This window comes from Terrapene carolina, unplaced genomic scaffold (genome assembly GCF_002925995.2).
Source record: "Terrapene carolina triunguis isolate 2854851 unplaced genomic scaffold, T_m_triunguis-2.0 Scaffold69, whole genome shotgun sequence".
Taxonomy (NCBI): domain Eukaryota; kingdom Metazoa; phylum Chordata; order Testudines; family Emydidae; genus Terrapene; species Terrapene triunguis.
The window spans coordinates 20,075,585-20,091,579 of record NW_020664420.1 but is presented as its reverse complement, the minus strand read 5'-3'; the positions used below and the strand labels follow the sequence as shown (position 1 = coordinate 20,091,579).

The following is a 15,995-nucleotide window of genomic DNA, read 5'->3' as shown; positions in this document are numbered from 1 at the left end:
GGTGGAGCTGGGGATGGGGGAGGAGTTGGGGCTAGAGGCGGAGCTGGCCTGGGGACAGAGAATGAATTAGGGCAGAGCTGAGCAGGAGCCAGAGTGGAGCTGGGGCTGGGGCTGGGGCTGGGGCTGGAGGTGGGCTGGTGGCACTCCCTCCCCTCCCCCTGTGGGGGCTGGCACGGGCCCTGCTGCACACACCCCAAATGTTCCTTCACGCCCCCCTAGGAGGGCGTGCCCCACAGTTTGGGGACCACTGGTCTAAAATATCAAACACTTCGTAACTGAAAAAACACATGGAGCTTCCACTTTGATCATTAGAGCTTAGAGTTCTGTTCCTGACTCTCTCAAACGTAGTGACTTAGGGTAAGTCACTCTCAGAGCTTTAGTTTTCCCGTGTGTATAATGGTTCAAATGTTGACGTTAGTGGAAGCAGACTTAAGCCACCACGAACACTTGTGAAATTGCCATAAAATTCTTGTCCTGGCAGAATGTGCGTCTCAAAATAAAGGGCATCCCCACTGCAGAATGGTTCTACGGGCAAGACTAGATTGTCATTCATTTGAAGTGTGTCCATCAATAAATAATATTCATGACAAATCACTTGCAAAATGGTTTTATGAAAGTCTCAGTTCTTCACATGAGTTAATTCTGCTCCATTCTCAGATCACTGGTCACAGGAGCAATCAAGCAGTTCCATATGCTGCAGTTCCAGCCACTGAAAGACCCTATACTCCAGCTCTGCAGCTGGAGGAAACTGCTGTGGAACCTCTCTCATCCCTTCCAAGCTCCTTGTGCTTGGCATGTGTATGAACAAGAAGCGTTTGCTGCAAAGTCTTCAAAGAGCTGCCTGAGCGCATTCCTACTTATTTTAGTACAATATTTGAGCAAACTGTCCTGTACTCTTTCCTGCCTTTACTAGGAAATCCATTTCCATCTTTGCAGATTACTAAGGCACATGTGCATGCATAAGTTACAATCAGAATTGTTTCATTCTATTATTCTGTCTGCCTTCAGAAAAGATTAACAGTCCAGTCCCTGAATTGATTCCATGGAACTTGGTGGAAACCAAATTCCCCAATGGGGATTCATTTTTCTTCAGAAACTGTTCACTTAGTCCTTTATGTCCCACTCTCTTTTTTTGGTACTCTGGAATACTGCCTAATACAAAACACAGAAGGAAAGCCTACATTTTAGATGACTAAAGGGAGATTTGTGCCTTAAGTTTGGGAATTTCTTTGGAAAAGAATGTAGTCCATTGAAGAAAAGCCAAGAAAAACATTGGCATGTCCATTAATTTTACTTCCATTCTGTATCACTTCAATTAGTTTGAAAGCCAAGGACAGAATGCGGGAAGGTCAGCAAAGCCTATTCTTAAAGGAAGCAAGTTAATTTTCTGTTTCTATTACTATTATCTTTACTGTCAGCTGTATCGGCAATGTGTTTTTGTTTCCCAGAAATGTGTACTTCTGGCATGGATTTGTAATTAGGGGGAACTTTTGGAAGCTTTTTGTCTGTGCATCCTGCAATACTACTAGGATATGTATTATGATACGTACATCTTTTCTCTGGAGCTCGGCGTGTTCTCTTCCTTTTGCTACTACTAATTAATTCCTTTATTTTCAAAAACATGCAACTCCGCTTACATAAAAAAGAGAACATTTGTTTCATTCCCTCCTGCCCATCACTAGGCCTCAAATCTATCTTTATTGGCATCAAGGGGCTGACCCTACACAGTGCCTGTGATTCCCTTTGGCTGAATTGGGAGTTATGGATGCTCAGTAGTGCTCAGGATCAAACACTATGTGAATCTTCATTATCCTTTAGATTTTTCACTGCCACCCTATCTAATCACTTTCCCTAGCAATCTTTTCCACCTTCAGTTGGCTGTCTCGATGGTGACACCTAAACCTTAGGGGAAAGAAAAAAAATCTCCAATAACTTTCACACGTTTCATAAGTCACTGTAGAACAGATTTCCCATACAGCATTTGATACCTGTCCTTCAACAGTTTCATGGCCTCATGGCATCTTCCTGTAATCAGAAAAAGCTTTCCCCAAGGTTTGTGTGTATATTTTCACTTTTCCTCATTATCTGCTTATGGCAGACACAATTTTAGTTAGTTGAGTAACTAAACATTTAAAAAATGTAAGCTTTGTACCCTAACATAGAGATTTCAAGGCCAGAAGGGACCATTGTGATAATCTAGTCTGACCTCCAGCAGAACATATGCCAGGGATTTGCAACTTGTATAGTTGCCTTTGTTTTCCAAGTCTTTTTCAAACACTTACTCTGACGTAAATTGTCATAGAGAGAGATTTGGAACTCTACATTTGATCTTTTTTTTCCTTAATGGAGCATCATTGAACTACATTTGAACAAAACTTGAGTTTTATGCCTCAATTACCTAAGCAAATAAATGTTTTTGTTTCAGAAAGCGAATCATTAGGTACACATGCTAACTCATTGGGACATGCAGGAATTAATCAACAAGTTCAAATACAGTAACTCCCCGCTTAATATTGTAGCTATGTTCCTGAAAAATGTGACTTTAAGCGAAACGATGTTAAGCGAATCCAATTTCCCCATAAGAATTAATGTGAATGGGGGGGTTAGGTTCCAGGGAATTTTCTTTTCACCAGACAAAAGACTATACACACACACACACACACACACACACACACACACACTATAAGTTTTAAACAAACAATTGAATACTGGTACACAGCGATGATGATTGTGAAGCTTGGTTGAGATGGTGAAGTCAGAGGGTGGGATATTTCCCAGGGAATGCCTTACTGCTAAATGATGAACTAACAATCAGCTGAGCCCTCAAGGGTTAACACATTGTTAATGTAGCCTCATACTCTACAAGGCAGCATGAATGGAGGAAGGGGAGACAGCATGGCAGACAGAGACACACTGTGTGTGTGAGAGAGAGATGCGCATTGCCCCTTTAAGTACGCTGACCCCACTCTAAGTACACTGACTTTTTAAATAGATCAGCAAGTTGAGACAGCAGCTTCTGCCAGCAAGCTCCCTCTGTCCTGATCCCTGTCATGTCCCCACTCTGCTCTTTGGAAATGGGGTAAGTGGGGTGCAGGAGAAGGGGGGAGAGGGGGACACCCTGACATTAGCCCCTGTCTTCCCCCCCCCCACCCCTGCAGAGCAAGCAGGAGGCTCCAGAGAGCAGTTCCAAGGCAGAGGGCAGGAGCAGCACACAGCAGAGGGGGAAGGGACAGCTGAACTGCCGGCAATTGATAGCTTGCTGGGCAGCTGCAGCACAGGGAGCTTAGGGGAACGGGGAGCTGATAGGGGGGCTGCCAGTCCACCCTGATTCCAAGCCCCCACCAGCCAGCTCCAAGGGGCTGTTCTTCCTGCAAGCAGTGGACAAATCAGGCGGCTGCCAAATGACATTATAATGGAGCATTGCGCAACTTTGAACAAGCATGTTCTCTAATTGATCAGCAATGTAACCACAAAACGACAACCGGGACGACTTTAAGTGAGGAGTTACTGTATTAAAACATAGCAGAAAGGAAGGGGGAATAGACGTCAACCAAAATATTTTATGTGAAAGTTACTTTTTAGTGGAACCAGATGTGTGTGTTTGTGTCATATTGACAAGTAATCAGTGCATGTGTTTAAAGGTCTTGTGACAAGCTGAGAAAATGAAATTCAAAAACCTGTTCCCTCATAGCAGGATACACAGTCACAAAGTGTAATATAAATTTCTAATAAATGTTTTACTAGGTGTACTGTATTCACTCCTTTCTCTCTCTGACATATTACCTAGCACTCCCTACAGATGACTGTGTTGAATGCATCAAAAACATCTGTATAAGTTAGTCCTCTCTAGTCAACTGTTTGTTAAACTATTAATGGCTCTTTTGAGGATGGTCCCTGTTTAGTACGGACCAGCTCCCATTGACTTAAATGGTTCAGGATCAGATCCTAATGTTGGTGTAATAACTTCACCCATGCTGCTTATTAGAATTGGTCTACCTTTTCTGTCAATTATAGTATGCAGCCAAATAACTGAACTTTCTACATGTAAAATCTCTGAATGCACTTCAGGATATCTTCATTAATGTAGTGTTTGAAAAGGCTACAGTGAGAGTCTGTCTAGGTAGGTGGAATAAAAGTCATTAATAGAGAAGATCTTAGCTCTTTTCACAACTTGGACATTTGTATACTGCAAGAGTGGCTGCTTCATTTCTACCCTAGAAATGGCTTCATTTTAGAGAGTGCAGGAATATGCCTTTGGGCATACACACTTATGCTGTTGTTCAAGAGTAGTTTAAAAGTAGAAGATCTGTTTCTGAAAACTCTTGAAAATGAATCTACTCTATGACAGTAAAGATCACTTATACTTAAAGCCAGTGTCACTACTGGCACATTCAGAGAAGCCTCAGGCAAAAATTTGCTTTAATTTAACAAACTGATAAGATACTGAGTTCTAGTGAATGTATATCGTATAACTGAAGCTAAAGCTTGCATTGTCCTATGGAGATTTAAGAATACAGCTGCTGTATGGCTCATTTAAAACAACTGTATTCCACTCTGATAATGAAGAACCTTTTAACTCTCATGTGAATTTGCTTTAGGAGACTGGAGGCAGCTTTTATCAAAAGACAAAAGAACTTTCTGTTTCAAAATTACTTCATGTATTTTGTAACTTTATAGCTAAAAAAGAAACCTATAAAATGGGATTTTTTTTCCTGACTAATGACATTTAATTACAGTATGTGACTCTTCTAGTAGTACATTTTATAGTTCACTGAAGAATAGGCAAGAGCCAATGAGTCTACTCTTTTTGTGTAACAGATTATATTTAATAAAATATGCTTTTAATACTCTGCATATATGTGCATGGTTCGTTCGTTCGTTGTTTTAGTGTCTCACTGACTTAGAAATGGAAGCAAACTGTTTTGAGAAATGATTTAGGATTGTCTCGTTTTATTTGAACTTCTAGTACGCCTCTGCTAAAATGTTGTTTTGTAACTTTGCCCAGCAGGGTAGTTCAGTAAATGAGACTCTTGCACCTGCTTGTAGCAACAGTACATAAGGGAGAAGACTGTTTCCTCCAAGGCATAAACACACTGTTGTCATAGTACTGAGCTATGTCAGAACTCCAGCCATTGCCGTAGTAAAACAGATGGGTTCTTATGATATAGTTGTATAAATGACCAAATCTTGATCTCATTGACTTCGGTGGCAAAACTCCCACTCATTCTGGTGAGGTCTGGAGATGGCCCATGCTGCGTTTCTTACTGTTTCAGTGCTGCTAACTGAAAGGAAACTGTCAACTAGTTTGAAGGCCAAACTTAAGTTTTTGCATTTTTTTTATTTTTTCATTTTTATTTTTACAAAATAAACAAATGCCCAATGATCAGGTAACTCAACTATTTGTATATGCGCAGCTGTGAGTTGGGTATGCATATCAATACAGCTGAGGCATTTTGTTCCCAAAAGTGCATGTGCAGTTTTTTTCATGCATACTTGAAAAAAATATGGGTCTTGTGTGCTAAGTTGAGTTTGCACAGAAGTAGTTAAAATATCTTTCTATGTACAAAATAATATGAACAAATCTGATCTGAAGGCACTGAGACACAGTAAACATGAAATCCTGTGATGCAGCATTGACCTCCTAGAACTACTGAAATTTTCCATTTGTCTTTGAGATCTTTGAAGTTGAAGTTCTGGGCCTATAGTAGACTGGAAAGTGATGTCATTGTCTAAACATAGGTTTTCAGCGTTGGGCATGCCTAACTAAGGGCTTTTCTACACTTTAAACACTACCGCAGCACAGCTGCAGCATTGCTCTAGCGCTTCAGTGCAGACACTACTGATGCCAACAGGAGGCATTTTGCGGTCGTTGTAGGTAATCCACCTCCCTGAGAAGCGGTAGCTATGACAACAGAAGAACTCTTCTATCAATGTAGTGCTGTCTACATCGGGGTTAGGCTGGTACAGCTATGTCTTTGGTGTGGATTTTTCAGAAAATCTCCTGAGAAACATAGCTATGCTGATGTAAGTTCCTAATGTTAGAGCAGTCCGTAGGCTAATATCAGAGTTGAGCACACATGGGTTTGATCCCCAATTAGTTCGGCTTGGTTATACCAAAAATGAATCCTGGTAAATGAATATGAGCCATCTCATCCTTACAGCTAATGATATATCACCATAGTATCCAGGCACCTCACAATCTTTACTTTATTTGTCTTCACAACTCTGTGAGGTAGAGCAGTGCTATTATCCCCATTTTACAGATGGAGAACTGAGGCACAGAGAGGCTAAATGACTTAACTAAGGCCATACAGAAAGAGAATTCAATGTCCTAAACACAGGACCATCTTCCTCTCCTTTCTGACACTCAATTCTGTTTCTGACCAACACTGACTTGCCTGACCTTGGACATGTCCCCATTTCTGTACCACAATTCACTATGTATAAAAAGGGTGTGTTGTTTATATACCTCCTATGGGTTTGGAGAGGCTTAATATTATGGCATTGTAACATCCTTAGATGGCATCGTTCTCTCTTCCTCACCAAAATCTCACCATTGGAATCCTCCTAGTCCCTTTCCCCACTGGATCTTTTCCCCTAAGCCTTGGCATTATAAAATTAAGAAAGGAGCTGATAGTCCTTTTCTATACAGCCCTCTTCCAGTAATCTAAAACTCGTAGCTATCTGAATGCAGTGTGTCCCCCAGGTAGTCCAATGTTAGTTAATAGCGCTTCTGTTTATCTGAACACCTAGTTATCCAAAAGTTTTGCATGTCCCAAAGGCTGTTGGGATAAACAGGAGTATACTGTATTTCATTTAGTTCTGGTCACTGCACTATGAAAAAGATATTGATAAATTGGAGGGTGTTAGGAAAAGAACAACTACAATGACTGGGGGTCTAACAGGATTGAGTTGTGAGGATGAGTCTGTTTAAAAGAGCTTAAATAGAGCTTGGTTAAATTTCAGGGTTGAGAGGGACACGTAGCTATACATAGTCAAATGGTGTAAATGCCCAGTGGAGCAGAAGATTGTTTGATATACAGAGATATTACTCGAACTAATAACATGAAATTAGGAAAAAAATTGTCTTGAAAACCTCCCTGACGGTGACCTGTGCTTGGCTGTGGAATAGGATCCTAAGGCAACGTTCCCCAATTTTTACTAAGGCGACCCACCCAACTGCATTTTTTTTTTTAAACCCACACAGTGTCCAAACTCGGCGGGGAGAAGGGAAGAGGGAATCATAGGTCAGTGTCGTCCTCTGCCAACTCCTCCTTGCGCCACTTATGGGGCATTGACCACCTGCAGCAGCACCTCTGCCTTGGCACCACAACCTAATCCTGACCTAGTGCGGAGGGAAGGGATGTTTGGAGAGTGATCCCACCCACCCTCAGTGGCAGCTCCTGTCCCAAGGGATTGTGCCTAGCTCTCTGCTCCAGGCGTTGTGATCTGGTACATAGAGTCACCACACCACTCAGGTTTGGCCTGGCCTCTGTCATGATGGAGGGGTGGCTGGGCCAAATTTGGGTGAGTGGTATTGCGATCTGGCAGACGGTGTCCCAGTGCTACTCTGGTTTGGCCTGGCCACTCGTGCTATGAGATCCTGTGTGCCTGGTTGTAATGCCTGGAGCAGGGATCTGTCCCAGACCTGTGGGGACAGGAGCTACTGCTGTGGGATGAATGGGTGGGTGGGCTTACTCTCCACCTCCAACCTCACACCTTCCCAGGTCTCCCCTCCATCCTAGGTCTGCAACCCATTTAGAACCTTCCTGGGACCTGTGGTTTGGGAAATACTGTCCTAAGATGAAAATTGAAATCCTGTCCCTTGGGACTTTTAAAAGTATTCTGGACAAAATACTAGTAAATGGATTGTAGGGAACTATTTTGGATTAGCAGGGAAATGGACTGGTTGGATTATGTGCTTAGGTCTTTCTCGTCTAATTTTTATGGTTCTTCAGTATAATAAGGCCACTTACTGTACTGCAACCATGTTGTTCACTGGTGTGTTCAGTTTTCTGTTTTCAAACTTTTCCAGCATTGAGGAGAAAAAGAATGTGTCTGTGCAGAAGGGACGGGGTGGGTGTTGGGGGGGTAAACTTTGCCCATCTTCCTCCTTATGAGCAAAAATTGACAGAGGCTAATTATTAAACATGAATACAGGTTAAACAAAGTTTGTTCCAGAGAAGCTGCTAAACACTGAAAAGATCACTTTGTAAAACCCTCAACCCACACGTCCTAAAATAAGACATTGTCCACTTATACAGCCAAAAATGTAGATCTGTTTGACCTTTAGGGGGTTGACATACAGTTGCAAAGAAACACTGGTTAAGAAATTACATCTGTTTGTTTACTTCTGCCAGCGAATTGAGACAATTTGAATGCCAGCTGTATGCACAGCGATGTTTTGTGGTTTTTAAAACGGGTGAATGGAGCGGAATGCTTTCTTCCTCCTTTCCCTCCCCCCTCCCTTCCCCCACAGGACAGTCCTAACATAATCTACATACAAACCTATTCCAGCATAAAACATCCACTGAAGGACAAATATACATGGAATTGAATTTTACACGTGCACACAGTACTTGAAGTTATCTTTGAAAGTCCTCATAAAAGAAATCTGTACTACGAAGGAGTTTGAGCATGGTGAAGAAGGTTGCTTGGCAAGCAAAGAAAGGCCTGAGGGCAGTACTGAGGAAGATAAGTGGAGAAAATAAAAGATGTGGTTAGGCTAGAGACTTGGGAGAAGTTTATAGGCAGAGAGAGAAAGATATACTAGGAGGAGATACTGAGCAAGAGATGTTAACATGAGCGAATGAGGAGTTTGAATCTTGATGCAAAAGATTTAAGTAAGTACGTAAGTGAGTGGAGGGATATGAAGAAAAGAAGTGAATTATTACCTTGTGCCTATGGTTTGGAGAACCACATCTTGTCATTGGCTTTCTTATAACTCACCTGTTACATACTTCTCTCAGATTAAAAAAAAAAAAAAAATGCAATCCCCCCCAATAACCACTAGTGCTTTTGGTGGTAAGAATTTGGTGGCCTAGTATTTAAATGTTTCAATGTGGGCTGCGCTTGCTTATGAGGATAGAGTTGGGATCTCTGTGAGCATGTTCTGCAGCAGTGTGTGTCTGGTTCAATTCAAGAAATATTCATGATATCTATGTAAGAATTTTCTGTTTTATTAGAAAGATTCCTTCCTACAAGAATTTTAGGATTCTCTAAATAGATAAAGTGGAGGTTGTCAATGACTTGATATGTCAGGTCTCTCTCTCTTGTGGTGGGTTTTTTTCTGTGCAAAAGGCTTCCGTGTAGCTCAATTTAACATTTTTTGACCAAAACTGCTTTTCAGTGGGAAATTGGATTTTCAATAAAACTAAATTTTCCACTGAATGTGTATACTTTCCACAGAAAACTTCAACTTTTTTAAATAAAAAGTTGGTTCTTCAAAAAAAAAAAATTTTTTTTTCATTTGTGTTGAAATTTTTCATAAGGGTAGAAACAGTAACATTTTCTGACCAGCTCTACTTTTGTGATTTCCCATTTGGAATGTCCACTTCTAGTTCTATGTTTCTTTTTGGAGTAATTTTATGTTCTTTATTTACTTTTTATCAGGGTCTTTTAAAGTAACTGCTGCGTCTGTGTCCGGCATTTCAGTCTTGTACAAACATACATCTATAGAAAACATGTACTATTTGCTGCATAGCAGAGGGTGTCAATGATTTTAAAAAGATGATTTGTTTTGTTTTTGATTTCAGAACTGGCAAATTTGTGTGGAAGATGAAGTTTATTCCTTCTTGAGACTGTCATCCTAAATAGTAAATGGTAAAAGAATGTGGGATAATCCAAGTCTCCGATGTCTCCTAGCAATAACTTTCTTACATTTGCTGAGCTTAATATATAGTCAGGAGACAGGTAAGTGTAGTTTGATACTGTTTGCTAGATTGCTTGCACTTAGGATATGTGTCTACTCTATAAACGTGCTGCATTTATTATGTACTTAGGGTCAAATAATGTTGCCCCTGTAGGCATGAATGATCTTAAGAGTAGAAATGCTGGATCTAATGCTCCAATTTCCTGCATCTTGTGTAGCCTCTAACACCAGTGCAAAGTTGGGTGCTCCTACCCCACAATGGTGGCAATTTAAATTCACTGGTGTAAATGACTCCACAGTGTGCTGGGCAACAGAGACTTAGGCCCACTGCTGTTCTGCTGTGTGTAGAGCCTGCACACGGAGGTTTCGCAGCTCCACACATCATAGAGCAGTGTTGTCTAGGCTGGATTGTAGAGGAGAGTATTGTAAGTTGACCAGTGGAGTTTGGAGGTTTGGACACTGGATATATGCAAGATGCAACTCCATGGGCCCAAACCCTGCACATGTGGGAGGGATCCATTGTAGAAGACTGCAGCTACTGTAATAGGCTGTAATAGAATCCCTGGCCCAGCTGTTTAATTATTCTACATTCAGCTTTAATGTAGTAAAGAGGATTCTGCTGCGCCCTTTTCCTCCCAAGTTTTCCTGCACAAAACTTGTGTAAGTACGTTTGACGTATTTGGATTACTGAAAACTCAAGAAGCCCAACAAGTTCAGTTCACCAGAACTGCAGCAGCTGAATTGTCCTTGTCAAAGCTGAATAGGCTGCACTGCACATATCACAAGAAAGTTGGGGTTTTAAAACTTGATTTCAAAGCAAGCATATTTGTTATACACAACTTTTGTAGGGGTTCTCAAGCAGAATTCACTTGTCAAATCAAAATGCTCAGGGAGAACCACTTAGGACCTGATCCTGCAAGATGCTGAACAATCTCCTCTCTCATTGACAGCCCTCAGGCATGGAGGGAAATTGATATTACTCAGCACCTCTTAGGATTTTGTCCTTTTGTGGTACAATAGGAATTTAGTTGACCCAGGTGCTAAACTAAACAAAAACAAACTCCTCACCTTTGTGTGTGAAAAGGAGTACTAACAGGTTTATGTCTCTGCGTGCAGGAATCTTCTGTGTACCTCCCTTCATGGAGGCCCTGGTGTGGACCCAACCAGGGGGAGTCTGCTCATAACACGGGGCCAGATTCTGATACCCTTATTCCTTTAGTGTAATACCATTGACTCTAATATACAGAACCAGTCAGTGGCCACGATTTTCAAAACACAAGTCACCTCAGTTTTTGGGCGCCCAACTTGAGACACCTTAGAGGAGCCTCATTTTTCAGAAAATGTTGAGAACCCACCCTCCAAAGATGAGTACTTTTTAAGGTGTTTCAGATAGTGCACCCAAAATCATTGGTCACGTTTGAAAATCTTGGCCTGCAACTATGTAATGGAAGTTTTAAAGTATTGTAAATGAGCGTGAGGTAATCTGTAAAATGTGTGTATCTGATGGAGCATCAGTCTGAGAGCATTAAATTGTTACACTGTAAGTATGTAGATGTTGCTATTTCAGGTTTTCCAGAAGCACCAGAGAATTTGAAATGTATCACACATGACTTAAACAGAATGATCTGTTCCTGGGATGCCACCTCCAGTGCAAACCTTGGACTGACTTACAAGATTTGTTATACAAACAGGTAATTGTTTCTTCTTATCAAATTATGCATGTATCATTGTTCTTCAATCCATATTCATGAAATTTGTAACTTCCTGTGTTTCTCAGAGCATATCTGTTCACCAGTCAGTTACATCTAGATGGTATCTTCTGCTCTGAATGTTTTCAGTTCTAAATTGGGCAATTGTAAGTCTCCCAGCAAAGGATGCCAAAGATTCTCTTGCCAGAACACCCTGCTACCCCCTCACATTGGGCTGGGAGTTCTCACACTTCTACTTCTGAATTCTCAGTGTCTATATGGCCCTTGTTTTCAGTTCTCAAAAGGTATCTTCATAGTTTGGTTCAGTCCAAAAGGAAATGGCTGAAATGTGTTCTGTGCTGAAATACCAGGGACCTTAAGATTCAGACATGAAAATGCCTTTAGGAAACTTAGATTACATCTAAGTAAAATCCCTTAATGGCTGTATTTTTTTTTTACCAGTTTAAATATTAAATCCTTTTGAAGATAAATGCTTTTGGAGTAGAAAACAAAATTGAAATAGCCTATTTGAAATGGAGTATAGTTTAGATTTTTAAGGTACACTAAAAAAGTTTAATATTTTCAGACACATCTCTAAAACTTTCGTGCATTCCATGTGTAACTCACCAGGATGAAAATCTGCCAATTTTTTGTGTCATGCACTAGGCATGAGGTTCTAAGTCTTTTCTGGATCCTGACTTCTTCCTCAGTTCTGATATTTGTGCTATGCCTCTCTTCCTGTGAATAGTGAAGACAGCTCAGACTTGTTCATCCAGCTCCAGGGCTTGGCTGCACCCCTTCCCCACCTCACACACCAGGTTCTCTGCCTCCAGTGCTGCAGAGAGAGTGGCAATTTAGTGTGCCTGCATTTTCAATTGTCATCCCTGTTTGTAAAGAGTACGTGCATGTATCAGCAGTGAACTGAAACCCCTCACCACCATCTTGTTTGGAGGAGTAAATTTTCTGGGGCTCTGCATCCTGAACAAGATCACCCAGTGAGCTGCTGCCTCTGTTTATTCCCCCCTCCCTTAGCATGGTGGAGTAGGCAAGTGGCACAGAAAGTAATAAGGTGAGGAGACATTCTTGGGCGCCACTGAGAGGGAGCTCAGCCACAGCTAATTCCATCCACCAGACCTTCACCTGATGCTTTCCACATACTCTCAGTGGCCAAGATCCCTTTGGAAATGTCTCTGCACAGGGGGAGGGTTAGTCCTTTTCAGCACTTGAGACTCAATAGGGTGTATTAGCCTTATCAGTCAGGGAATGTGGGGGTAAGTCCCAAAACCTCCCCAAGTCCTCTTATTCAAACCACTTCAAAAGGGGAAAGCTCCAGGGTCCCATTTAGTGAGTAATGGTTAATTGGCAGGAAGTTGGGCATTGTTATGACTTTTTCCTTTTCTCCCTCCCAGCCCTGAGAGGAAGATCTGGGCACTTTCCAAGCTCTTTCTCCTCTCCAATTACATATGAAATGATAAGGAGAGTGAGGATTCAAGCCACATCCTATCTATCCATCGAATCTATCATTAATTATGTGTAAGGCTAAGATTTTATCACGGTTATTTTTAGTAAAAGTCACGGACAGGTCACGGGCAATACACAAAAATTCACGGAGCCCATGACTTATCCGTGACTTTACTAAAAATAACTGGGGGGCAGGGCTAGGCATGGGGGGAGGAATGGAGTCCCATGGCAAGGGGGTGGGGGGCTGACAGGCCAAAGCCCCTGCCATGACGGGGGACACAGCCCCAGCTTCAGCAGCCGCAGCGGGGTGGGGGGGCACATGGCCCTGGGAAGCCACAAGTGAGGCACAGGGCCCCCGCCTCAGCCGCCGGGCAGGGGAGCGTGGCCTTAGCTGCAGCCCCCGGCAAAAGCCACTGGGTTGGGGTGCATGGCCTCAGCACAGCCCCTGCCAAGCTCAGGACGCTGTGGGGTTGGGGCACGTGGCCCTGGCTGCAGCTCCCACCAAGGTCAGGATGCCACGGGGCTGCAGCTCCCGGCGGAAGCTGCAGGGTCAGGGCTGCAGGATCCTGGTTCCAGCCAGCTCCAGTTGCAGGGCAGGGACGCATGCACAGTCCCACCTCCTGAAGCCCTGGAAGTCACAGAAGTCTGGTAAAGTCATGGAATCCATGATTGCCATGACCTCCATAGCCTTAATTATGTGCATTGCTGAGGAGTCCATCACAGACCAGGACCTCATTGTGCCGGGCATTCTATATATATATAGAATGCCCCTACATTCTTACTAACCCCCTTATTCCCCTGTAGGCTAAGCCCCAAAAGGAAGCACCAGCTCTGTCCCCTGATGGGGATGAACATCCTTTCCGCACCCACATCCCCCACCACAAAAAATTATAAGAAAAGCAAAAAATGCCAAAACACAAGGCAAATAAAAGCTATTTTGTGGTGTTTGGTAAAACACTGATTGGAGCCAAGTAAGGGGTTGGAATAGTGTTTTGAATAACATGTCACAATTTTTAACTTTCTTTCTTTTGCCTGGAATCCTCCCCACCCCCGGTATCCACATTTTGAACCTATCCAAACTGTGCATCTGTGTTAGACGACTAGCAACAAGTATGCCACTAGAAAGGACTTTCTTAAAACAACATGGGATGCTTAGCCAAATCTAAAATTGCCAAAGCTTATCCAAATCTTACTACTTCTGAAATTTGACTCTGATCTCTCACAGTTTTGTTCGGAGAATAAATTGGACCTTTAAAGGTTTGCAATGTTAAATTTAGTAGAGAGCCCTCTAATTTCCTAATATATGTAAAACTTGTCTAATTCTTCTTTATTATTGTTTCAGTGAACACTTCTCTCTAGTGTGTATTGAAACTGAGGGAAAAAGGGCAGATATTCCAGTCACAGTGGGCTCCACTAACATACGGATAACCACACTAAATGCTTCTGGAACTTCTTTAGCTACTGAAACATTTGTATTGTCTGAGGAAAATGTTTGTAAGTATCAAGTTCATGTATAATGGCTTTATATGAACACTTAACTATAACATTCTGGAAATGGATACGGTGATTTTATAGTTTTCTTTGGCAGCATTTCCCTGTATAAAGAGCTTCTCTTGTTGAGATGCAGAACACCCCCGTGCTCCACCATGCACAGGCACTTTTGCTAAATGCATATTTTGGTAGCCAAGTATGGTATTTGATGCCATAATAGAAAACAACTTATTCCCTCAGGCTAATTTGTTTGGGGATGAGGTAGGAGAACTATATTTAAAAAAAAAAAGCAGTGGTAATTCTCACCTCCAAGATATTTCCTTGAACCAACACTACTTGAGCACCATTTATCCCCACTCTTTCACAATATTTTAGGGGAAATGATATCGTCCTTTGTCTCTCTCACTGCCGCTAGGACCAAAAAACAAAACAATCTGTAACAGGGTGGCCTGCCCCGTAAGGCCTGGGGCTGGTCAACTCTGTTTAATTAGCTCTGCCTTGCTGTACCTGTGCTAGGTGTAGCACTTAATAAGGGAGGAAGCCCAATAGTTAGGGTTGGCTATGGAGGGGAGTAGCTGAGTTGGTTTGTGGCCGGAGAGCAGAGCCACAGGACTGAAGCTAACTTCCTGATGTGGGACCCTGGAACAATGTGCTGTTTCTCTTGCACAGCGCTGGCTTCAGGGCTGTCTCCCTCCTTAATGGGTTTCATAGCAGTGTACAGAATGTAGATGTAATCTTGTCATCTACCCTAGAAATGTACCCACATTGGAACTGTCACGACTACTACAAATAACCATTTTTAGAAGAGGAACTGGGAAAAAACCTGCTAGTTTAGCGGTTCTCAAACTGTGGGTTGGGGCCCCAAAGTGGGTTGTGACCCGATGTTAATGGGGTCGCCAGGGCTGACTTAGACTGCTGGGGCCTGGGGCTGGGGCTGAAGCTGAAGCCCGAGCACCACCGCCCGGGCTGACGCCTGGGTGTTGGGACTCAGATTACAGGCCGCTGACTGGGATTGACAGAAAGCTGTGGGAAAAAAGTGAGTGTTAGAGCAGCTTGGAGGAGAACAGCTCTTGGCACCCTTAATATAGCAGGAGAAATGCTGCCTGCTGAGTCACCAACAAAACTTCAGAGGATCTGTGTTTTCTTGGGAAGTCACTCCTCATGTAGGGAACAAGTCCCAACCCAGCTTAATTAATGAGATCAAACCTCGCGTTTGTATGGCTGTAGGCCAGTTCAGAGCTGCAGCTATTAAACACCTGTAAGCGCTGTTGCTGGTAATGATTTTGAAATGTATGCTTTGTTCCTTGTTTCTTTTCAAGCACTTATTCCACTCACCCCCCAAATTCTTAATCTGAGTGCTGACTTTTCAACTTACACGTTATATCTGAAGTGGAACGATAGTGGCTCAGTCTTCCAATATGAATTAGATGCCAGCTGGCAGATTCAGATTCTGCGTAAGGAAACATTGGAGACAGTGGCACTAG

The 15,995-nt window shown here is 42.5% G+C and overlaps 1 protein-coding gene across 1 annotated transcript in view; it reads left to right on the top strand.

Annotated features, from left to right (window-relative positions):
- Nucleotides 1-15,995, top strand: part of LIFR (LIF receptor subunit alpha) — a 76,907-nt gene that overhangs the window by 23,679 nt on the left and 37,233 nt on the right. The window contains exons 2-5 of the mRNA XM_026649058.2: nucleotides 9,756-9,912; nucleotides 11,439-11,562; nucleotides 14,363-14,514; nucleotides 15,831-15,994. Coding sequence (XP_026504843.1) covers nucleotides 9,831-9,912; nucleotides 11,439-11,562; nucleotides 14,363-14,514; nucleotides 15,831-15,994 — 522 coding nt within the window. The 5' untranslated portion in view covers nucleotides 9,756-9,830. The remainder of the gene's footprint in view (nucleotides 1-9,755; nucleotides 9,913-11,438; nucleotides 11,563-14,362; nucleotides 14,515-15,830; nucleotide 15,995) is intronic.